A 24,602-nucleotide genomic window follows, 5' to 3' on the forward strand; every position below is an offset into this window, starting at 1 on the left:
CCTTCGGATAAGGCGAGAGAATTCATTGGGTGATTTTCCCCATCCAAAAAAAGGGTGCTGTTAATTTCGTCCTAAGTCCTTGGAGAGGCATATGAATGAATTAATTATTAAATAAATATATTTTTAATTATGTTCAGAAATCTCTTGGCACTGATATGATATTTGTATAATTGTATAATGTATGATGATTTATTGACAAAATTATTTGTTTTCCAGCTCAACTGCGTTCCAGAAGGAAGGCGGCGAAGATGTTGGTGGCCGTGGTGATCATGTTCGCTGTATGCTACTTCCCTGTCCACCTGCTGTCAGTGTTGAGGTAAGGATTGTGATATTTTTGTCCTTAAACAAAATTGATACTTCTTGTACAGATTTCAAATAGTCATAGCGGTTATATAATCTGATCGTCCCAATGTATCCAAAGATCATACAAAAAGAGATTATGATAAACTGGTCTGCTCCACCAGAGATGTGCTATGCTACGTTGCTGTGGATGCGTTTGGCTTCCACCAATCATATTCAGTACACATAGCTTAGCACTGGTGGAAACGAGTTCAACTAAGATATGTTTTTATATGGAGAGTTGCGTGCTATGAATGCGTGATATGGACGTGTGCTATGGATGGCTAACTTACTATCGATGTATTACTTACTCGAACTGCGCATCTTCCTCGCACAGCCACTTTGCGGCGGTGCACCTTCATAGCACACTTTACTCACACAGCTACATAGCTTAGTATCAGTGGAAACGGTAATATAGTTTCACAGTTTACCTATTACATCTTTGTAGCACATTTCTGTAAGAAAAGCACCCTAAATCGATGTTTGGTCGAGTGAACATACCTACAAGCAACCCATATGAAGAGTCTACATGCACTGTCAGAGATTCACCGTCTTAATTAACGTGTACAACATGAACCTTTAACTTTCTACCTTAGTTGTTAGAGAATAGAGATCCATTCTCCTTGTACCATCGGGAGCCAATGTAATTTGATCCAAGAGGTATTGTAGATACACATGTTCGAGTAAAATGAAACGTATTATCGACTGCGGAAATCCTCAACGACTTGTTATTGTGATTATTACGACTCATCGACTCGGAAATCCTTAATGCCTTATTACTGAGCTTATTAAGACTTAGGAAGAAATTCCGCTTTAGTATTATATCTTTCTTAGAGATACATTTCTATGTAACTTGTTTTTTAATATTGTGTTCTATCTTCATATAGGCATGGCATATATTTCTTTGAATCGGATTTACTGTTATATAGACGTCCTACAACGCCGATACCTAGAATAAAAACGTGATTTATTTATTTTGAGGGGGAAAATCATCCAATGACTTCTCTCGCCTTGGGCGAGGCGAGAGGGAGTGTTAGACTTTTACTGACTAAAAACCACCCCGTTCCTACTCCTGCTTTTCGAGCCGGATCCCTGGTAAACCCGCTAGGTAGTCCGCAGCTCCGAATCAGGCATCTGCCCTACTGGGCCCCATCTGTAAGGTTAATCCGGCTCTGGACATAATTATATTTCTTTGAATCGGATTTACCCTGATACAAGATGTCTTACAACACCGATAACTAGAATAAAAACGTAATATAGAAACGTGATACAAAGAGATGTCCAGAGTTTCCAAATAATAATGAAATGGATTCTTAAAATTGTAATCAATGGTTAGTTGGGCAGCTTTTCCTTTGAATCAGAGGTCGTTGACATGATGTATCGCTTTTTCACCAAAGAGTATCTACGGACCTTAAATGATAAATGATAATCATCAATCTCATTTATTATCAAGTCGTGTTTTTTTTCAAAGTTATGGCATACTAGCTTTTGCCAGCGGCTTCGCCCGCGTCAATGTCAAAGTCAACCCATACCCTGTCTGTATACCTTTGATCAAAATCCCTTCAGTAGTTTCAGCGTGATTGACGGACAAACATCCAAACAAATGAACATTCACATTTATAATAGGCAACGTCACGTCTTTTATCCCCGAAAGTTAGGCAGAGGTGCACATTATAGCACGTAATGCCACTATACAATGTACACCAACTTTTCACCATTTGTGTTATAAGTTCCATGTAATAGGGGGTGAGTCTATTGCTATATACTGGACACAATACCAGACTCCGTACTACTACTGAGAAATTTTCGAAAAGCCGAAAAAAAAAAAACCAGGGAAAGTGGGGGAAACACGAACACCTAAGGGAAAATATAAATAAAACAGTGGAATCAAATCACAGAGTTTCTTTAATTATTAAATTATAAACTTTACTTATCTAGCTAACGTATTACTAATCAACATCATTATTTTTTTTAATAAAATATAACAAAATGACCGAAAAACAAAACCCTTAGTGTTCGGTTTTACCCAACTGATGTCGGGTAAAGCCGAACACCAAGTGGGGTAATCACGTACTAACATTACTAAGGTATATTGTAGTTTTTGGAACACAAGTATTTGCTGCTCTGCCAATGCTGAGTTTCTTGGTTTGAACATCGACTATAGCCTTTTTGAGATCCTCTAAACTGTATTTAGTTTCAGTTTTTCTTTTATAATTACGGGGCATCTGAAACAATTTATTTGATGTTTAGCATTATCAAAATCACCCGACAACATAATTTAGTGCCACAAAGAAATCAACATAGACTGGAAAACACTATACCCTATTTGCCAGTGGCTAGTTGGAAACAAATATGAACAGGGAACTAACAAAAAAAGGAGAGAGGAGTAATGCCGAACGTTCGAGATTACCCGACATGCAGCGTTCGCCTTTACCCCACCGGGTCGAAAAAAATAAAATGGAAAAAATATTTTAAGTTATAAAACTTTTACCAAATGCGTCACTGTCATTTGAATGGTTTAGTATGTAAGTTTCCCACTATGTAAAGGTTAAATAACTATTCTCAATAGAAATAAATCTACACCAAGTTCAATTTATCAAGAAATTACATTGAAAACATTGAAAATATTAAAATTGACATACCTTGAAAAGTACGTGCGTCCGAGTCTCCCGTGTCGTTGACTGGCGCTGATGGTGGCGTGATCTTTGAGTTATCTTTCTAACATATTAAAACTATTGGGTTCGGGTTTACCCCGCGTTCGCGTTTACCCCACTTTCCCGACCCGGGAATCAAATCAAAACCTAAGCCCCGTTGTCCGGCAGTCTTACTCGCAACTACTCAATAAACGAGGCAGTCAAGACATTTATAATATTAGTGTGATTTAAGTGGACTGGGGATCTGAAGCTCTTACTTATCAGATACAAATAATTATAATCACTTTATCGAATTGAATCAATGTCGGGTTTGTCACGTTCTCGATCATTGAACCTGCTACACAGTCAAGCAAAAATAGCCTTTTTGCAATACAAAAATAGTCGCATTTCGCAGAAGTCTGTCACTATGTTGTCAATAGTAAACAAGGATACAGGGTACAAGACGACAAAATTTAAAACTCAGACGGATAAAATTGGAACTAAAAATTCCTAAAACAATTTTAGAACAAAAAAAATCTTTGACGTAGACACTAGCGACACGTTCAAGTACAAACATAATTTGGTCATTGTATGTGTTGTATGTTTACAAACGATTATTACTTTGAATAAATTCGTCGCCATGTTTGATTTATTAGACAATGTTGACTCTTGTATCAGATTTCACGTCTGGTCATTTAGGCAGTCAAGTTGTAGACGGACAACTTTAGCGAAGATAGTTGCCGTCGCCAGCGATTTTTTATGACTAATAACCAAATAACCGCAAAAAGCTTTAAACAGAGAGGAGTGGAAGGAAGGTAGGGAGGCCTTTGCCCTGCAGTGGGACGATCATGGCTGAAATCTAATCTAATCTAAATCTAATAACCAAAGCCTCTTCTTACACGAAGAAAGTTTAAGCATTAATCACCACGTCTGCTCAATACGGGTTGGTTATTTCAAACTTAAAATAATCTTAGAAAGTACAAACATATAACTCGGAAAAAAGTCAAATTGGTACTTGCCGATGGTAGGTTTCAAATCCTTAAACTTAAACCTCCGTGCCACCACGACGTTCAGACGACGAAAAGTCAAAACAGCATTTAAATCTTTAATGATTGTTACTTATAATAACGGTTAATATTCAAAGCGATAGTCACAGTTGTGATAAAATCGTTCGTCTGCACACTACTAATTTAACACGTGTCGTGTGATTGTCAAACAATATCGTCATCCATATAACAAGATTGACTCTTTCTATTAGCATTCATGTAGACATAACATAAGTATAACAAATATAGTATTAATACTAGATCTTTCCCACGGATTTACTCATAAAAGGAAAAAAATCAAAATCAAAATAAAGTTCATGGCATATTACGCAAGCATAATTTTAAGTGTGGGAGAGCCATGCTTCGACACTCATGGGCCGGTCCCACCGGAGTGATATCACGGCCTTACAGAAAACCGACGTGAAACAACGCTTGCGTTGTGTTACCGGTGGCCCATTGGCCCCACTACCCCTTTCCATTCTTCCCAATCCTCGATTCCCCTTAAATTCCTTACTGACAAAAGACACTTGTAACGCCTCTAGTGTTTCAAGTGTCCATGGGCGGCGGCGATTGCTTACCATCAGGTGATCCGCCTGCTCGTTTATCGGCTTATTCCATAAAAAAGCATCGTAACCGTCACTGTTCAAACCTAGCTATTAACTTAAATTAATAGTCATTTAAAGTTATAATACAATTCTGCAACATAATATTTACAACTAAACTAAACAATTAACCTTTTGAACGCCACGGACGTTTATAGACGTCTAACGAAATCGTGCCAAACACGCCACCGACGTCTATAGACGTCAAGAAAACGACATTTTTTAAATACAAAATAAATATACTAAATTAAGTTTTCTGTGTTTCTTTTTCCTATTATTTCAAACTACTTTAGTGAAATATTGTAAATTGACACAAAGATATATTCATTATTTGAATTCACAAGAAAAAACAATCGTCAAATATTGCTAATCGAAATCCGTAAAATTGTGTATTTCCCCACGCCACAGACGTCAAGACACGTCAGCTAGTGATGGGTAGGTAAGGTAACTTATATTCCAAATTTATGAAATATTTTATTGAAAGTAGCTTACTATTACTTTGACAATTACTTTTTACTGACAAATATTCGTATCTGAATATTCCTAATGTATAATATTTAAAAAAATGTGGAAAAGAACTTATAATTGATATCCTTAAATCGATAGTTTACTGTCCACTCTCGCGCATCCCTATGTAAGAGCTCATAGACAGTTACCTGTACGCCACAGACGGGAATGGACGTCAAGCGGTGACGTCATTAGCGCTACGGGAGTCTGCTAGTGCTTTACTACATTTATTATTATGATCGGTGGTAATATTAAAATTTGAACAGCAAAAGGACTTGGATGACATAAGTTTGCCAAGTTTCGAAGAATCCGACTAATAATTATATGTAAAACTAGCGACCCGCCCCAGCTTCGCATGGGTGCAATGGTGATATATTATACCTGTATTATACATAAAAACCTTCCTCATGAGTTACTCTATCTATTAAAAAAACCGCATCAAAATCCGTTGCGTAGTTTTAAAGATTTAAGCGTTCATAGGGACATACAACATGACAGAAAAAGCGACTTTGTTTTATACTATGTAGTGATGATTAAATTGTTTTAAATAATAAAATATTATTATTTTTTATGTACCACAATATCACATGATCACATCCCTACTCGCATGCGAGAAAGTTGTCAAAAGTCGTGCCAGCCACGCCAGAGACGTGTCTTCACGTCGGCGGATGACGTCACGAACCAGATTAGTGATGTACCTTATTATATTATTGATTTATTCGTTTGTAGTTCTAATGTTTGCTTTTAGGTTGCTTAGAACTTAGTAACTGCTGTTTAATGATAGTATGATACCAAATAGGGTCAAGTTAAATAAAAGACCAATGCAACGAATAATATTTATTTAAAAAATATAGAACGAAAAGCACGGATTCATTGGTTATCGATAACTTTTCGTTAAGATGTTGGAATCACTATTTTTTTTGTAGGTTTTTGTACTGAATTTGTGGCTTGGCGTAGAAGGGGCGCCGATGTGTTTACGCTCTGGCGTTCAAAAGGTTAAATATTATTTACTATTTACAAATCATCAAAAAATTTGTCCGCATCCCCGTCAATAGAGAATGTGCTGGCAGCGTTGTAGCATTTCCATTTAAAGCCAAATTTAAATATTTATAATCTCTTTTTAGTACCTAATGGGTGAAGCTTTGCTATCATCTCGTTTCGAAAGTAAACATTAAATAATCTAAAATGTTTTAACTTCTCATAAGAATTACGAAAATATATCTCTTAATGTTCGCCGTTAAATGCCGCTTAATGTAATAACACAGGGTTTCTCAAACTGGGGTATGTGAAGCCCATTTTTTTTTTTTGAGGGGGAAAATCATCCTATGACTTCTCCCGCCTTGGGCGAGGTGAGAGGGAGTGTCAGACTCTTACTGACTAAAAACCACCCCGTTCCTTCTCCTGCTTTTCGAGCCGGAGCCCCGGTAAACCCGCTAGGTAGTCCGCAGTTCCGGATCAGGCATCAGCCCTACTGGGCCCCATCTATGTGAACCCCTAGGTGTTCGCCATACAACCCCGGGAGGTCCGCGACAAGATTTACATAATACCTAATGGCTTATATAAGAGCGGATTTTCAAACCTGAACATGATAAAAACTAAATACAGAAGTCGACTTGAAACGGAGTCAGAATTAATTAGATCGGACTAACTTACCTGTGACGTCCGATCCTCAATTGTGTAGGTAGCATCATCCTCGCTAATTATACTAGGTAGTACGCACTTATTAGGGCACGCTGTCACAATATTTAAAGATGAACACATTCATAAAAAATATTTATACTCTGTGGTCATCTCTTACCACACTGGCAACATCATTTATTTCAAAGCATACCTGCAACACAACTCAAACAGGGCAAAAATAAACAGGTTCCATGTTTATAATCCGGGAAGGGTAGGGACTTAGCGAGGATGATGCTACCTACACAATTGAGGATCGGACGTCACAGGTAAGTTAGTCCGATCTAATTAATTGTATAGGTAGCATCATCCTCGCTAATTATACTAGGTAGCTGTTCAAAGAAAGAGTTGTGTTGATAAACAACACTGTTTAAATATTTGAACATTGTTGTACCTACTTATACAAGACTTATATGGTATAATAAAATCAATGTCCCGAGTACTGTTAGGTACAAGAAGAAAATTAAGTAAGCAAAACTAAATTAAATTATGTTTAGAATCTCTCAAGATGTACCTAAACCATTAAAACATTTCTATAACTAGTGCTACAACCACTCGTGGTTTGCACCATTTTTATGAACCAAAAATACTTCTAGTATCAGAACCACTTATACCTACATTATTTAGTAGGTATTTTACCAATATTAATTGAGGCGATCTATTCGTTAGTATATGTATCAAACGCTTTAAAATTGATTAGGAATAACTAGTGGCGCCACTTATTGTGTGCATTATGAACAATAATTTTATGTTTAAATAAATCCAGTCTATTATGAAAATCTAAGATCTTTCATAAGATAGGTACTTATTAAGAATTATCATATATTCTATACTTAGTTTAAAATGTTTAAGTTCCCAATTTTCAGTAAAACTATAATCTGATCATAAATCACACATCATTAGCTACAGAACTTATTGCAACCAATATCAAGATTGTTGACAATGGATCTATTATAAGAACAACTAAAGAAGAAGGATTGACTGACCAGGCAGTTGCATTATTTAAATGATTTCAATACTGATGCATCTATTTGAGACTTTAGCAGTAGATACATGTCTACTGCCTAGACATGTATTCACTTCAAACTGTAGACAACATATTGTTAAGTTTACTTCTCATCAGCTTTAAACCTAACAATAGTAATTTCACTGACACCCAAACTTTGCATTGTTCCTGCTAATAGCAGCAAGCTTTTGTTTCATAAGATTTACTTTGGTAACAATAAAATTGACTGCCAACATTTTTGAATGTTTTTAGTCACATCCAAATAACTTATGACAGATTTGTCCCAGGACAATTGAAAAACTATTCTTAATAAAAATAGTAGGTACTAAAGTAAAGTTCTAGTTCATTAGGATTTTCATTTTCATTCATGCTATCATTTCATGCTATTGATATAATTTGAATTATATGCGATAGTTAATAGTCCTAAACTATAAGTTATGATTTCATAATTAATAAATAATTTATATTTATTTGTTGAATATATTTTATCTATCTAGACTTGTGTGTACCATACAATAAAAACAATGGTAGGTACATAAAGTGAATTTAAATTCAAATGGCAATATTCTCTGCCAGTCACCCTTAGGATTTAAATAACAATGATACATATTATGTATTTTAGAATAATAATTGAGTGTGGGATACACTTCATATTAAGGTTTCTCTGGCCTTAATTTGGATACACTTCTAAAAAACCTTGTTAATAAATATCTATCTGATAGTATTGAAAAAATATCTATGATAAGCCATCATTAAATTTAGAAGTAAAAATATAATATCACATGATATACTTATGCTGTAAAAGAGTGCATGTCAAAAGTGATCCAAGGTAAAATCATATTAGCGTTTTATTTCATTTGACAATATGAAATACCAACATTATTCCCATAAAATGGAGTAGTACTCTTTTTATTTAGGAATTATAATAACAATCAGTGTGTATTCTTGTGTAAAGATGATGGACTCCTGGGAGTTCTACGCTTTGAGTTTCACCATGGGTATCACATCACTCAGGACTAGCTGTTGTTTACACCCCCCCCCCTTTTTGTCTCTTAGTACTGGAAAGGGAGAAAGGGTTATACAAAACAGTCCTGTACTGAACAATGAAGATATCGGTGAAGTAGACATCAGGGCCAGAAAGCTATGATATTTATGTATTTCGGCCTCTTGTACTTGTTTTCTCATGTATGATACGCAAAGTAAATTAGAAGGCGAACTTTGAATCAAATTCGTGCTCAGAGACTGGGATCTGAGTTTATTTTGGCATTTCTACTTGGAGTAGTCAGTAGGAAATACCGGCCTTATCTAGCTTTAATATAATGAGAACAAGTAACCATGCAATGTGTTAAAATAAACAATCTTTATTCTAAGAATTTCTAATTCCAAGAATCTATTATTTTACTGCGTTACCAACATGGAATACAAAAAAAAAAATATAGTTTTTGTATTCCGTGACTGCCACCAACGAGTGATTCACAATTACATTATGCTATCTTCCGATATCGTATTTTACATTGATTTGATTCCAAGTACCAAATTTGGAAACTGGGAATCTCGTATCAAATATTTATTTATTCAATTATACTGTGAAATGTACATACATTTCAAATATTAGAACCATAGGGTAACATCAACCGTAACTTAGGTTTTACAGTTGTAGATGTAAATATTAGTTATTAATAGAACTTGACATCAACCATGGAGACCTCTCAGGTCAGAACCGTTTTAATTTAGGTATTTTAAAATGTAAATATTTATTTATTTTCTTGGTCTAAATATTTAATGGAAATCTTAAAATACCATGTGTCAAGTTGTTTTTGGTAAAACAAAACGTAACTGACATCTGACGTTTCCAATGTAGGTAAATATGTCAAAAAACATAAACATTGTTTACGAAGAATATTTGCTTTGTGTAATAGTTACAATTTGGGCCTTGTAATTTCCATTGGGATAATAAATCCCAAGCCATTGATTGGTGGTTTTCCATGATATATGTATTATGATAAAACCAGCAGAGATCCATAACTGGATATGCCAAACATACAATGTTAAACTTAAAGTTGAACCGAATCAAAATTCTTGAAAAATTCCACCTTTCTATGTGGTAGTTTTATAGACAAATGTCTAGAGCATAAAATGAATCTTAAATACTGAAAGGATTACCTTTTTCAGTATTAGTAAGTAATACCAAGTTTACAAAGATACTTTTGTACAGTAGGTACCGTAGTATTAAAGTATAGACATTTCCTATATTCTCGTAAGGCAAAGAATATCAACATAGCAGCATGTAGCCAGCAATTAACAATGTGTATGGCATGGCCCCTCTTTAGGAAAACAAATGGTGCTGTAATGTCATATTGAATAAAAATCTCCAGAGTAGAAAACAATTCTTTGTTACCATGTGTTTTATCCTCACTCACACCTATGGAAAAAACACTTCAATGCATGAGTTTAGGACCAGTTCATAGATCTGTAGTTAAAAATAATAAGTAATAGCATAATAGTAATGCTCTTTAGGAATTATGTATAATTGTCTAAAGTACTACTTGATCTGGGATGTAAGATACTGGTAAACAATCATTTATCTACAGGTACGCATGGTAGTGCGGCACCTTAGCTTTAATAATTTCCTTCAGGAGTAAAATTATTTTGATTTTATGAGTATCTTGTGGTATATTTGTCGGAACAGGAATATCATTGAAGGTAATTCATACCGATAAACCAACTAAGTATGGTTGGGGGACTTATAGTCAAACTCCATAGTTCAGACAATTAATGTGATTTACCTGTGAAAGCGAAGATCTGGACCACAGCGACATGAGTAATACTGGAAGTTCTACAGAGGATTCCTTGAAGTTGTTGATCTTAATGTTTTAAACCCAGTTCAGTTTGGGCTTCTACTCACTCACGCACCATACTTGATATGAACTTTTCTTGGATGTGGTGACAGGCTTAAGTAATAAATTGTTATATTAGGTTGTTCTCCAATTTACATTCAGACTTACATTATATTTAAAAAATATATTATATATGTATATATAACACTCCCTTTTATGTTCCGAAGTTTGACCTTTATTTCTATATTAAGGGGTCTCATGGTATTAGGTTCTCATGGAACAATCTACATGATATGTCTGACTGTGTTATAAAGTACCATAATAGGTATGTTAAATACTTAAGCCGGCAGTAGCTATTGCTCCTAGGATCATTTAATATTTAAGATCCAATAGGATTAATATTTACAATCCCATTTCGATTCAGTAAAGCCCTTAGTTCCTTGTTTTTTAAAAAAGTTGGGAAGAATTAGATTATAATACAGGGCAATTAAGCTTAACCTCTTGTCTGCGGGTATATGAGACAACAATAGAATACACATTGTGTCTCGCACTGATGAGTGCTTCACAACATATGACGGGTTAATCATTCAATAAGAATGACAGTGGCTTCTGTCCACATGCAACTTTAAGGGCAAATGACTAGCCAAAGGAACATCTTTATTCCCAATAAAATAGGCAGTGATATCTCTGGAGCATAATTACAGATCAGAGTGAGACTGTGGAAATGGTTTCCATATTGATCAACTTCAGTGCCATGCCACGGTGAGCAATTCTGCCGGACTGCAGTTAGCTTTATGTTCCTCTGTGGCAACGAGAACTGATAATAAGTTCCAAACTGCTACTTCAATGGTCCCCGGCTTATCTCTCGTAAAAACTCTAGGATTGCAGTAGGAAGTATTTGACTGAAACTGAATGTGACTTAAACCAACGGCTAACCTCTCGTGAAAGCTCTTGTGGTTTGCTTCATAGTCAAGTGACCAACGGCTAACCTCACGTGAAAGCTCTTGTGGTCAGTTTCATTGTCAAGGAACCAGCGGCTGACCTCTCGTGAAAGCTCTTGTGGTTCATTCTATAGTCGAGTAACCAACGGCCGACCTCTCGTGAAGGCTCTAATGGTCCGATCTATAGTAAACGTGTAACGCATGACTCACCTCTCGTAGGTGCTCTTATGTTACATTTCAAGTGTGTATATTAAATACACAATCAGTCTCATGGCTAGTGCTTTTGAAAGCTAGTATTGGAAAAGGCTTCCTTATTTGGTGTAGGTACCTACACGAAAAAACTTGCACAACTGATGACAATGAATGCGTCCTCTCGCCGGTCTCGCCCGTGGATTCGACTCCTGCACACGCTCCATCAACTTTTCTATCTGCTTACGGCTCTTTTGTCCCATTTGAGTGGGAAAATCATTAAATTTTATTGAAAATTTTTCAGGTACGAAGTGACAGCTCGTGCACAAAAAAGCACAATGATGTTGCCAGTGTGGTAAGAGATGACCACAGAGTATAAATATTTTTTATGAATGTGTTCATCTTTAAATATTGTGACAGCGTGCCCTAATAAGTGCGTACTACCTAGTATAATTAGCGAGGATGATGCTACCTATACAATTAAGATTTAAATCGTCGAAACTTACTCCTAACATTGAATGCAATTGCGACAAAAGACACACGACCCATGACATTAATTAATATTACAAAAATATTACTCATTTCTTTACCTTTTATTCAAATAAAAACCTGTCGAATTTATTTTTTCTTGGATTCATTAGTTAGTAAGGGTTTTGTTGTCACTTGGAAATTTTAACAGTTAACGGTTCCACAAAGCCGAAAGTTTGAGAAACCCTGGCCTAACATCTACAGTTTGTAGAATAGTTAAACTCTATACATAGGTCGTTTACACGTTAAACTTTGGTTTCGTACGAAATTCAGTTTTCGTTGTACAGACTCTGTGTGGTTAACCTTTCGAGGAATCACGGACATAATAATTATTCCGTCATCAAATATTGACTTTGACTTTGAAAGGAGATTGCTCTACGTCCATGCATTGCTCACCGGAACCAACAGCGTAGAAAAAGAAACTCTATTAATTGTAAGTCGCTTAATCATTTTTAAAATTAGTATTCTGCTAGCAGTTTCGTTTGCGTGGTTAAAACCTAAGTGAAAGGTTATTAATTAAACTGTCTTCAAGACTTGATAAGTAGAGGCTGGTAAACGAGCAGACGGATAATCTGATGGTAAGCAATCGCCGCCGCCCATGGACACCTGAAACCTTAGTCGTGTTACAAGTGCGTTGCCGGCATTTTGGGGGTTAAGAATTTAAGGGTTGGGATTGGGAATATTTGAAAGAGGGGTAATTGGGCCTCTGGTAACCTCAGTCAGTCAACCGACGTAATACAACGCAAGCGTTGTTTCACGTCGGTTTTCTGTAAGGCCGTAGTATTACTCCAGTCGAGCCGGCCCATTCGTGCCGAAGCATGGCTCTCCTAGACTTAAAAAAATATAAGAGAATTATATTAATTAGGAAAGGGTACCGAAATAATAACGTCCCGCCTTTTAACATCCAGAGGGCAAGGTACATAATTATATATTATGTAATATAATTATATACTCTTATTGCAAAGGGCTCAAACCGCTTTTGTAATTATGAGGCCTAAAACGTAAGTGGTGAATAGGGATGATGACGGGGTATGAAAATTAAACATCTATTTAGTCCGTCAGTTTGGTACGGTAATGAAAAAATAATAGACACGTATTTTTTTGTTTTGTCATATAAGATAATAATACTTTAGATAACACTCCTAAACTTTGAATATAAAACGATTCAAAGTTTAAAGTGTGAGCAAATACGTCATTTCTGCGTATAAAGTGTTTCAAGGAGTGACGTCACGCGATATTTCAAATCGATATATCTTCGAAAGTATTTGTTTCCGTAAAAAAATAAAAAATACGTGTCTAATATTTTAAATTAATCTACAAGACGGACATTAAAATAAAAATTAGTCATCTACCCCATTGTGGATGCTATAATAAATTCATAAAAAAACAGCTTCTAAAAATAATTTGAATTCCAAAAGTATTTTACCCAAATTGTTCAAAAATAACATACCTAAATAAAATGAAGAAAATTCCTTCCTTATTTTTATTTCATTCTTTTTTAAAATAACTTTGGGTTCGCCTTTCAAGGGTGCCAGATGTGTATGACGGATCTCCGGTCATCTGAGACGGTCAACCTTATTCAGGACCCAGTAATATAATCATGTTTTTCCTTTAATACGTAATGGGATTCACAGTATGTAGTAAAAGATCGTATGATGTGACGTGAAATTCAAAACACAATAGACCAAAAAGGTCAGATTAAAATGGAATCAAAGGCTTTGGTATAAAAATAACAGTTTTGTAATAGTAAAATAAAATGTTCTGACAGAGTTTAATTGATACAAAATATTATTATTTTCATTGGAATAAAAATGTATTAGGAAAATATGTTCCAAATACACGTGGAAATGATGTTCTAGTTTTGACACACACACACAACGTCACGCCTTTTATCCCTGAAGGCAGAGATGCACATTACGGCACCATTTGTGTTATAAGGGGTGAGCCTATTGCCATATTCTAGTTTTAACAATGATTATAAATTCTGTTTTCGATACATATAATCGGACTTTAAGCCGGAAAGAATTCCATTCCAGTTTAGAGTGCTTTTCTAGAGATGTGCTATGCTACGTTATGGTGGAAATGGGCTCACTGGCTCAGCTAAGATGGTTTTATTTTAATTTATGGAAACATACGTGTTATGGATGGTCTCCCTACTATCGATACATCGCATTCTGTAGCTTTATACCTTACTTGCACATTTACTTTGCGGCAAACGCATATTCATAGCACATATTACTCGCACCACTCTATAGCTTAGTATCGGTGGAAATGGTCACATAGTTTCACAACTTAGCTATTACATCTTCGTAGCATAGTTACATAGCACATTTCGGGCAGAAAAACACCCTAAACTACATCGTGATAATTTACATCTTAACACAAGATTCAACGAAGCGAACAAAATAATAATATTCAACCAAATGTTAAGTTTTCTTTACTCAAAATTTTCAACATTAAATACGTTAGATAAATCACTAAAGATTCACACATATCCGAGTATAAGTTTAGTAACCAACCAAGTAGTTTCAAACTCGTGTTAACTGAGTTTGGAGTACCGAAATGTTTAGACACTTTGCCTAACTAAGTTGTATCGTAATGTCGTGTTAATCTTGTAATCGAGTATTAGTATTTCAACATGCCTCATTGGTCAAGTGGTCGCAATTACCAATGTTGGGCAAGGGGTCTCGGGTTTGATTTTCGTGTCGCGCAAAGTATTACAATTTTGTAAGGCGCACTATTTTTATAGCTTTAAAGCGTCTGATAAAAGTTTTGGTCCATGGAAAGTGTCTGATTTAATTAATACGATTTCAGAGTAATATTCTACAAAACATATATAAAAATCAGACATAAAAATTTACGTTAAGTGAGTCTTATTTTTAGTTACCTTTCTCACCTGGGACCTGCGCAGGTGTCACTCGGCAAGCTTTACAAACATTAAGACATTAAAAAGTATATACAAGACTACTGTAAGCCGAAGGTTATATGCTTGTAAAAATATTATATGTCTGACGGCTCTGGGATCTCGCTCTATTGCTCAATGCGGGTTAGCGATTTCAAATTTATAGTTAGAAATTTATAAGTCTATGTTTCCTCACGATGTTTTCCTTTATAGTTTTGTCAATGGTGTCTAAATATGCTTAGAAAATCCACCTGCCGTTCGTAGGTTTCGATTCAAACCTTCTCATGCATTAGAAGCGAGCGTCTTAAGCCTCCGGGCCACCACTATATTGGTTCTACTTACTCTCAGGAAATGCCTCTAATTATCTCAGGAAATTAAACAGATTTCCTTTCATTACTATTGTACAAAGAGTCAGCACGATCCAGATAGAGCAGATGACAAATTTTTATTTTAATTTTGGTAGATTATTTTAAAATATTTATTAGACACGTATTTTTTATTTTCTTATCTTGAACAAATATACTTTCGAATATATTATATTGATTTAAAATATCGCGTGACATCACTTCTAGGTACATTTTATACGTGGAAATGACGTATTTGCTTCCACTAGGAGTGCTTTAATTCGTAACTTTGATTCGTTTTATAGTCTCTTATATGACAAAATAAAAAAATACGTGTCTAATATTTTTTTATTGTCTAGCTATCGGACTAACGGCCAATTTCAATAACCTATCTATCTGTACATTTGCCTACTAGAGATAGAATTTTGACACATTTCGTATGAAGCTTATATCAAAATACCATCTCAAGTAGTCAAATCTACAGATAGATAGGTTATTGGAATTGGCCGTAAATAGATGTTAAATTTTCGTACCCCGTCATCATCCCTATTGAATTCACTTCCACGAGTACTTGCTTTCTCTCACGTAACATCTGAGTCGTCATGGCTGCGTAAACTGGTAGAAAGAGAGGATCCATTAATATAAGAATCCACTATGTATCAATTTATACAATAAGTACAGCTTATTATTGTATCGGAGATGGCTCTGTATGTGAAAAATAATTTTCCTGCTTTTCTCTTGATTTTTTCTTTGCTGACCTTTCCAACGAATGCAAACCCGTGGAAATCGGTTCGTTCGTCGAAAAACCCGACTTATTTTTAAATAATAGACAAGTATCTTTTTATACAATCAAGTAAAATAACCTAGTTTCGTAAAATAAAGTCGTACAAAGATAAATCTTTTATTTATCCTTTTTGGAATTTGATCATTTCTATCCTTTGTATAAAACATTAATTTCAAAGTCACAAAGCTCTGATGGTAAATAAACAAAGGATTTTACTTTACCAATCTTTTTGGACCTTAACATTTGCTCTTTATGGTTGAATATCTTTTGTCCGAAAGATGTCCTTAAAAACTACTTATGACGAGTGCTTATATAGGTTCCTTTTTAATATCATCGGATAGTAACAGAAGTTTCTAGACAACAAATTGAGAGCTGCGGACTACCTGGCGGGTTTACCGGGGCTCCGGCTCGAAAAGCAGAAGTAGGAACGGGGTGGTTTTTAGTCAGTAAGAATCTGACAATCCCTCTCGCCTCGCTCAAGGCGGGAAAAGTGATTGGACGATTTTTTTTTGTGGGTGGAAAACCGTCCAAAGACGTGATGACGAAATCAGCTCCGGCTTGGAAAACAGGAGTAGGAACGGGGTGGTATTTAGTCAATAAAAAGTCTGATACTCCCTTTCGCTTTGCTCAAGGCGGGAGAAGTTATTGGATAATGTCTGCCCTCAAAAAAGTACTTGTAAATATTTCGTGAATTTTGTTAATACGAGATGAAAGAAACCCTTTCCTTTAGGGTTTCGCGGTTTTAGAATACGGAATTAGACTCAAAGAGGCTCGGTTTACTTAATTCATAATTAATCATATGCCTTATTAAACGGTTTTACATTTTCGCTTGAACCGTTTGTTGGTTTAGGTCGAATTAAGTAATCAGATTTTCTCCCCTTTTTTGTACACCATATACAACCTGTAACAAAAAGGGGGTATACATTTATCATTTGCACGGTGTCTAGATAACATAACAAACGATACGGGAAGGGTTTTTAAACTCATGTTTTCATGGTACCAAGTTATGAATTTTTCCAATACCTACGTACACGCCGCGCGAAACAAAATTAGGTAGACAGGTACTAGTCGATCAGATTTACAGAAGAAATGTTTCGTAATATTAGCGAGTGATCCCTGTACTGTGGTGACACGTTTGTATGATTTGAAATCAAGAACTATGCGATACCAAGTATTTGGTACTAAGTTTTTTTAAACGTATTTTAAGCTGAAACTTTGTGTAGAGGTTCTATTCAACTTGTATTCTTTAGTGCTTCTTGATGTATATGGGTATTTTGTTACACGCTGTATACCTATCTACCTACTAAATAATATATCTATCTCTTTTCCTCTTACAGATACACCCTTGATATGGAACAGTCAGATGTGATCACCTGTCTTGCTCTGATCTCCCATGTGATGTGCTACGCGAATTCCGCCATCAATCCTTTGATCTACAACTTCATGAGTGGTTAGTATTCTATGCACATTATTTTATTTTAATATTTCGACACCAGCAATTTATACTGCGCTAACTCAAAAAGCGTACTTTACAGTAGAGGCGTTTAAAGGGAAAAACGTGATAACTTTTACATTAATTAAGATACTTTTTTGAAATTTGGTATGATTAATATTTAATTTATTCATTGTAATATCTCATATTTATATTTCCTTAATTATTTCTATTTTTTGATTTAGCGCAAGTTAGACGTATATAAACGTAACTCATCAAAAAAATTTACATCTTATACACGTCTAACTTATGTTAGCGTAGTGTAGTACGGGACGTCGTAGTGCATGATCAATCATCTGATGCATATTTCAATATTTTATAAAGAACATGTACTTACTTACAAAAAGAATAGTCAGCGTACCATTAATAAACTAATTAATACGTTAACACATACGTATTTACTATGTAAAAGTCGCTAACTATGAGTTAGTGCAGTGTTGCACGGATTTTGACCAAAGTGATCCCCGCGCACACTCCGCTAATAATAGTTGGCGTAATATAAATCGAGTGATTTCAAAAAGTACCTTTACTTAGCGTTTTATAAGATTTGTAACTTTCTTATTTTTGCATATTTCTTCTCAATTTTTTTATGACGTATGTAAACACACATTTTAAGCAACTTGGCATAAAAATGTTTTTACCAAATTTCGAGTTAGCGTAGTATAAATTGCTGGTGTCGATTTCACGAAATGGTAGTCAGGAGTGGTAACTTCACGGCATGGTTGGCGTGATGGCTAGTCAACGGGCTGCCGCGCAACGTGTAGCGGGTTCGATTCCCGTACGGAGCAATTCTTTGGAGGACCCACAAATTTTTGTTTCGGGCCTGGGTGTCATGTGTATGTGCACTTTTGTAAACACACCCACAACACAGGAGAAAATACTAGTGTGCAGCAACGTCTGCGCAATCTCTTGCCTTAGGCTATTACTTATAATACGAAAATTTTAATCTCAATAATATTTATTATACTACTACTAGCAATAATACAAAAAAAAAACCAACAATAATTTTCTCTCAAATTTTCCAGGAAAATTCCGCCGAGAATTCCGTCGAGCCTTCTGCTGTTCAACCGCCAGTGATCTGGAGACCTTCACCACTCTAACCCGCATCACGACCTCAAAGAAGCGGCCCTGTGATCTCATGACATTTGAATCTAAGGCCCAAGGCCGAAATGTGTGTAACACTACCTTTATTCACAATAGTTATAAGGATAGGTACATACTAACATAATTTGATTAAGTAGTTTGTAACAGATACCTCTACCATGAGTTTGAAGCAATAGTATTTGTCGATAGTCGCTAGCGACGATGTAATTTTTTTGTATGGCATACAGCGCCTCTACCGGTTATCTGTGGAACTAAAAATTGCTAATGTCATACAGCGCCTCTACCGGACAACTGAGGAACTAAAATTTGATATACAAAAAAAATTGCCCCTTTGCTATCGACTATCGACAAAAAATATTGTAGTAAACTCATGGTAGAGGATTAATTTTTTAAGTGCATATCGATGTGAATTAGGTTTTATATTATTTATTTATAAGTAAATAAATATGTAGTATTTGTGTGTGTGTGGTTATGTATTTTTTCAACGAAGAACTAAAATATGTAAGGTAATAATAGATACATTAAATATTTATCTACACCTTTTTCACGTGAGCTGGTAGCTACAAAATGCTACCTAATACGATCCTTACACAGTCATACTTCTTTAGCTTCAATCACATTCATACATCAGTACCTTTAGTACAAGTTTGTTTAACGTTGAACGAAAACTTAATTAAATTAAATAAATTTGGGGAAGATTTCTTACCAGAGTACCATGTTTTCCTTTTCAGAGCGAACCCTTATAACATAATTATATCTTCTAAATTATCATTATGACCGATTGGTTTAAGTACCATACTTAAGGCGTTGCATCACGTCGGTTTTCTGTGAGTCCGTGGTATCACTCCGGTTGAGCCGGCCCATTCGTGCCGAAGCATGGCTCTCCCACACTTTAAACTTTATCGTAGATAAAGACTATTCTTCTAATTTTCGTGGGTGATGAGCAGTGGTGGTATATTCGGAAGCATATTTGCCTAAAGTTAAAGTGTTGGATAACATTATGGAATGCATGCATTATGTGTCGAAAAAAGCTGTGAAATTTCGGATTTAAGAAATTTACTGTTTTTATTATAGAATTCTTTAGCATGTTACAGATTAGTTTTGCATTCCCGAATTGATATTGCAAAAAATATGTTTTAAGAAGTCGCTTCCATAATTTTCTAACCAAAAATGAACTTTAGGCAAATATGCATCAGAATATTCGATCACTGGTGATGAGAGATGTGTGATATCGTATCATGTTACATGACATAATATAGTTAATTTTATCTACTTTTTAAGTTAAGTAATTATTTTAAAACATATTTATTAAGGTTACTACTGAAAAATAAAAAGAAAAGATTTTTGAAATAATATCTAGTTTTGTACAAATTATGTGTGTATAGAGTATTTGTAAATATTGTGTATTATATATTATTATATTATGTATATCAAAGTGTTTTGTGAACGTTTAATGCCTAAGTAATTTACTTTACATTGTATTAAAATTTTCATAATTAATAAAACATTTTAATATTTTTCTGCTTTTAATTTTTGTATGGTATAAGCTGGTAAACGATCAGACTGATCACCTAATGGTTAGCAATCGTCACTGACCAATAGCAATAGACACTCGAAACCATAGAGGTGTTGCCACGTGCGTTGCCGCCTATTCGTGGCTTAGAGTTTAAGGCATTAGTAACATTGGAAAGGGAGGTAATTGGGCCTCCGGTAACCTCACTCACACAACGAAACACAACGCAAGTGTTGTTTCACGTCGCTTTTCTGTGAGGCCGTGGTATCACTCCGGTCAAGCCGGCCCATTCGTGCCGAAGCATGGCTCTTCCACACCTAAAATTAATAAAAGAGGACAGTACATTATCTACTACACTGTGGTGGTCACGACTGTTGATACTCAGCTCTTCGATCCTGTTCTTGGAATAGTAGTGTAACAGATATAAGAAAATACTTCAATTTATTAAAATAACTGACTTCCTTTTTCCTACGACTATTTTGTTAGTCATGTGGTTCCAATAGGTCACTATAATAATATTGTCGTTCGTTAAAAACTTTACAATACGATTACATACTGCCATCTATGAACTAAGCTCAGAACCACTTGTAGTTACATTTTCAATACAACCCGCTCTCTTAGTTATCCTTTAAAATATCTAGATGGCGTACGTCGGGAAAATTTTATATTTAGTTCAAGAAAATTCCAACAGATGGCGTTGCGTGGCGAAGTATTTTTATGACGAGGCTTTGATTGCGACGTGGCTTGAAAGCCTTTCTGTCATTAATTTTCCTGGTTTCCTTCTAGTTCAGGAAAATTTCGAAAGATGGCGTTGTCTTCAATTTATTGCACTCTTGGGTAATTAGGAACATTGGACCTGTGACCAATCAACCAATGAGGCATCAAAATTCAGGTGGATTTAAGGAAGGAAAAATATATGTTTGTCCCTCTCGCACAAAATAACGTAATGTCAAGCGTATTTCAAGGTCGGCAACGCACCTGAGTTTCCTCTGGTGTTGCGGGTGTCCATGTACAGCGCTGATCGCTTTCCATCAGGCGATCTGTAAGTGCGTGTGCCTCCAATTTCATTATAAAAAGCAGAGGTCCTTACATTCTAATACCGACTTTTCAATTTAGCGATGAGTCCTAAAATCGCATTTAAAAAGATTGTTAATAAAATCATATTAAAAACTAAATTCGTATTAAAGTCTTTGAAACTTTTTTACACTTAAACCGATATTCATTGTTCTTTCAAGTTAAAAATTTAAGATTAAATTGTAATCAAATTAATTACATTTGATTCATTTCAATTGTCTTATTAGATTTAAGTTAAAGGTGACATTTTTTATTAAAAGTACGAAAGGTCATGTGTTTAATATGCGAATGGATAGGTAGAGTTAGTTTTTTATATGAACATTCATCTGTTGCCAATTATGTTAGCACTAGCTTCTGCCGACGGTTTCACTTGCTTTCCCGTGGGCTAAAAAGTTAAAGATTTCCCAACATCCCTTACATTTCTAATCCCTAAAAGGCCGGCAACGTTCTTGTAACGCTTCTGGTGTTTCGGGTTAAAACTCAAGCTTTAACCATGGTATTTTATTAGGTAACTGTCTTGTATATTTCTTATTTCGCGGACCATATTTTGCCTTCTGCGAACCACTAGTGGTGTACAGTCCACCGCTTGGGAACCACTGATTTTGATACTTGTAAACTACACAAGCCACACATACTTTTGTTATGAAAACAATAAATTAAAATCTTATTCAGTCAATTGGAATTCTGTTTATGTGTGTGTATCAAAGTACCAAACCATTTAAATAAATATTAGCAAGTCTAGACCAGTATAATAACTGTGTAAAAGGATTTTAATGGCATTTGTCTCGACACGACATTGTTGCTAAATGTCGCTTTTTATTTTATGAAAGTATTTAATTGTCTCAGTATTTGTAGTAGGTACTTTAAACAAATGGTATAAACTTAAACAGAACAGAAATTATTTTAATTTAAATGAAAGTCCGAGGACCTGAAACTGAGCCTTAACCCAGGAGAACATCTATACTGCCGTAATCAGAGTCATTCATTGGTTACTTAACCAAGTCCTTAACATTTGTTTTATGTCACTGAGAACGGCAAATAAAGACGTAAGATTCCTACACTTTCCACGGGTGTTCGGCACCATACATTCGACAGAGACCGGAGGATCACTCTCTGATCAACTTAAACATTTTAACACAAGAGAGGGTGTAGGAAATCCTAATCCTAAGGAATTTCCTACATCCTCTCTTGTGTCAACCCAATTGTGTCTTGTGACCAAAGGCCTCTTCTCACAACGATAAGGTTTGAGCATTAATCACCATGCTTGCCCAATGCACGTTGGCAATTTCAAATTGGAAATTAGGTATAAGTTCAGGTTTACTTAAATAGTTTCAGCGTGATTGACGGACTAACTTCCAAACAAACAAACTTCCACATTTATAATATCAGTGTGATATAAGCAGAAAAAGAGAAATAGATCAAAAAACTTGTTTTTCATCTAGAAACTGTCACGCAACAGCAAAATATTGTCACAAAAATAAAGGAAATTGCTCTGCTATAAACCACGGTACTATGAGTACTATAATTTCTCACCTGACTGCCTTACGCGTCTGTATCTCTCTGTATAACTCACGATTTATCTCAAAAACAAAATTGAACTGTCGCCAATCATACGATTTATTTATTTTTAGATAGACAAAATAAGATATGTCACCATTTATTTTGTTTTATTTTCGGCAGAAGTGCTTTTTTTTGAGGGGGGAAAATTATCCAAAGTCTTTTCCCGCCTTCGCGAGACGAGAGGGAGTGTCAGAATAAAAACCACCCGTTCCTACTCCTGCTTTTCGAGCTGGAGCTCCGGTAAACCCGCTAGATAGTCTGCAGTTCCGGATCAGGCATCAGCCCTACTAGGCCCCATCTGTGGTGGTGTGGTGGCTCTTTGGTGCGCGCGTGGAACGCGTGAGACAAAAGTCATGCCGTGTGTTGGGTATTTTTAGATATGAAATACTGATACTCTAATAACATTAGTGGCTTAATCTAACATTGTAGACAAATTTATGAAATAAGTGCTTCATTACCCAACAAGAGAATCAAATGAATAAACCTAATGTAATCAAGGACGATAAAAAAGTTAGACATCAATTTTGACTGATGACGTCATAGCCAGAAAAATAGGCTATCTCCTTACATCTAGACTTATAAATAAAATTGGAGTGTCTGTTTGTTATATTGAAACAAACGGTTTTTACTCAATGTATATCAATCTACATATCTAGACACACGGCAGTGTGTCCGCCAAGTTCGAGCAAAAAAACCGACACACCGGCCGTGGGTTATATTACACGAACCATTTCGGGCCAAGTTCGACCCATCTATAACTCAAAATCTATTTTATCTACGCATATGAAATTTCTAGTATCTGTCGAGATCTACTTACTTATCTAAAATACAAAATTTCATTAATGTACCTATTGTAGATCTTGAGATATTGACGTCAGAAAATCGCTATTTTTACTATACACTCACTGACTGACTGACTCACTCACTCACTCACTCACTCATCAAAAACCTAGACCACTTCCAATGGTCGTATTGACTTGAAATTTGGCATGGAGGTAGGTCTTTAGGTCAAGGTAAAGGAAAAAATCTGAAAATGGCCAAGTGTGAGTCGGTTTTAAAAAAAAATGAAGGTGTAAATTCATACCCCTAAGGAACTAAAACAAAAAAATTATCTATATCTTCCAATGGTCGTACCGACCTAAAATTCGTTAGGAAGGTTTGTATTTAGTCAAAGTAAAGTAAAATAAGAAAAAAAGAAAATAAACCTTACAAAAATAAATGAAATCCCACCCAAAACATAAATGTGAAAGGCTGCCAAGTTCGATAATATTGGAATGCTTCGCCTATAAAAGAAGTGAGATCTAAATAAGTACCAAGTTCCATACACAGACCTCAGTTAAAAATGATATAACTTGGCAACTTTTTACTTGTACATAGAAAGTAAAACAAACTTGGCAAGTTTTCACACACTTTGTTATGAACTTACTAAACGCAATGAGTCAAGTATATAATTTTCTATTAAAACTTGCCAAGTTATATCATTTTTAACTGAGGTCTGTGTATGGAACTTGGTACTTATTTAGA

General features: G+C 35.3%; 1 protein-coding gene and 1 long non-coding RNA gene across 3 annotated transcripts in view; one reads left to right on the forward strand and one right to left on the reverse strand.

The window, feature by feature from the left end:
- LOC118277097 (orexin/Hypocretin receptor type 1) overlaps positions 1–20,448 on the forward strand; it is a 154,105-nt gene extending 133,657 nt beyond the window's left edge. For both annotated transcript variants that reach the window (XM_050696547.1, XM_050696548.1), the window contains exons 6-8: positions 217–316; positions 17,673–17,785; positions 18,853–20,448. In XM_050696547.1, the coding sequence (XP_050552504.1) occupies positions 217–316; positions 17,673–17,785; positions 18,853–19,055 (416 nt within the window). In that variant the 3' untranslated portion in view covers positions 19,056–20,448. The remainder of the gene's footprint in view (positions 1–216; positions 317–17,672; positions 17,786–18,852) is intronic.
- Positions 2,227–3,019, reverse strand: LOC126911159 (uncharacterized). Its single transcript, XR_007705708.1, has 2 exons — positions 2,982–3,019; positions 2,227–2,564 (listed from the first exon to the last, which is right to left on the reverse strand). It is a non-coding gene; the product is annotated as an uncharacterized LOC126911159 (long non-coding RNA).
- Positions 20,449–24,602: the final 4,154 nt, after the last annotated feature.

The sequence above is a fragment of the Spodoptera frugiperda genome, chromosome 10 (genome assembly GCF_023101765.2).
Source record: "Spodoptera frugiperda isolate SF20-4 chromosome 10, AGI-APGP_CSIRO_Sfru_2.0, whole genome shotgun sequence".
NCBI lineage: Eukaryota > Metazoa > Arthropoda > Insecta > Lepidoptera > Noctuidae > Spodoptera > Spodoptera frugiperda.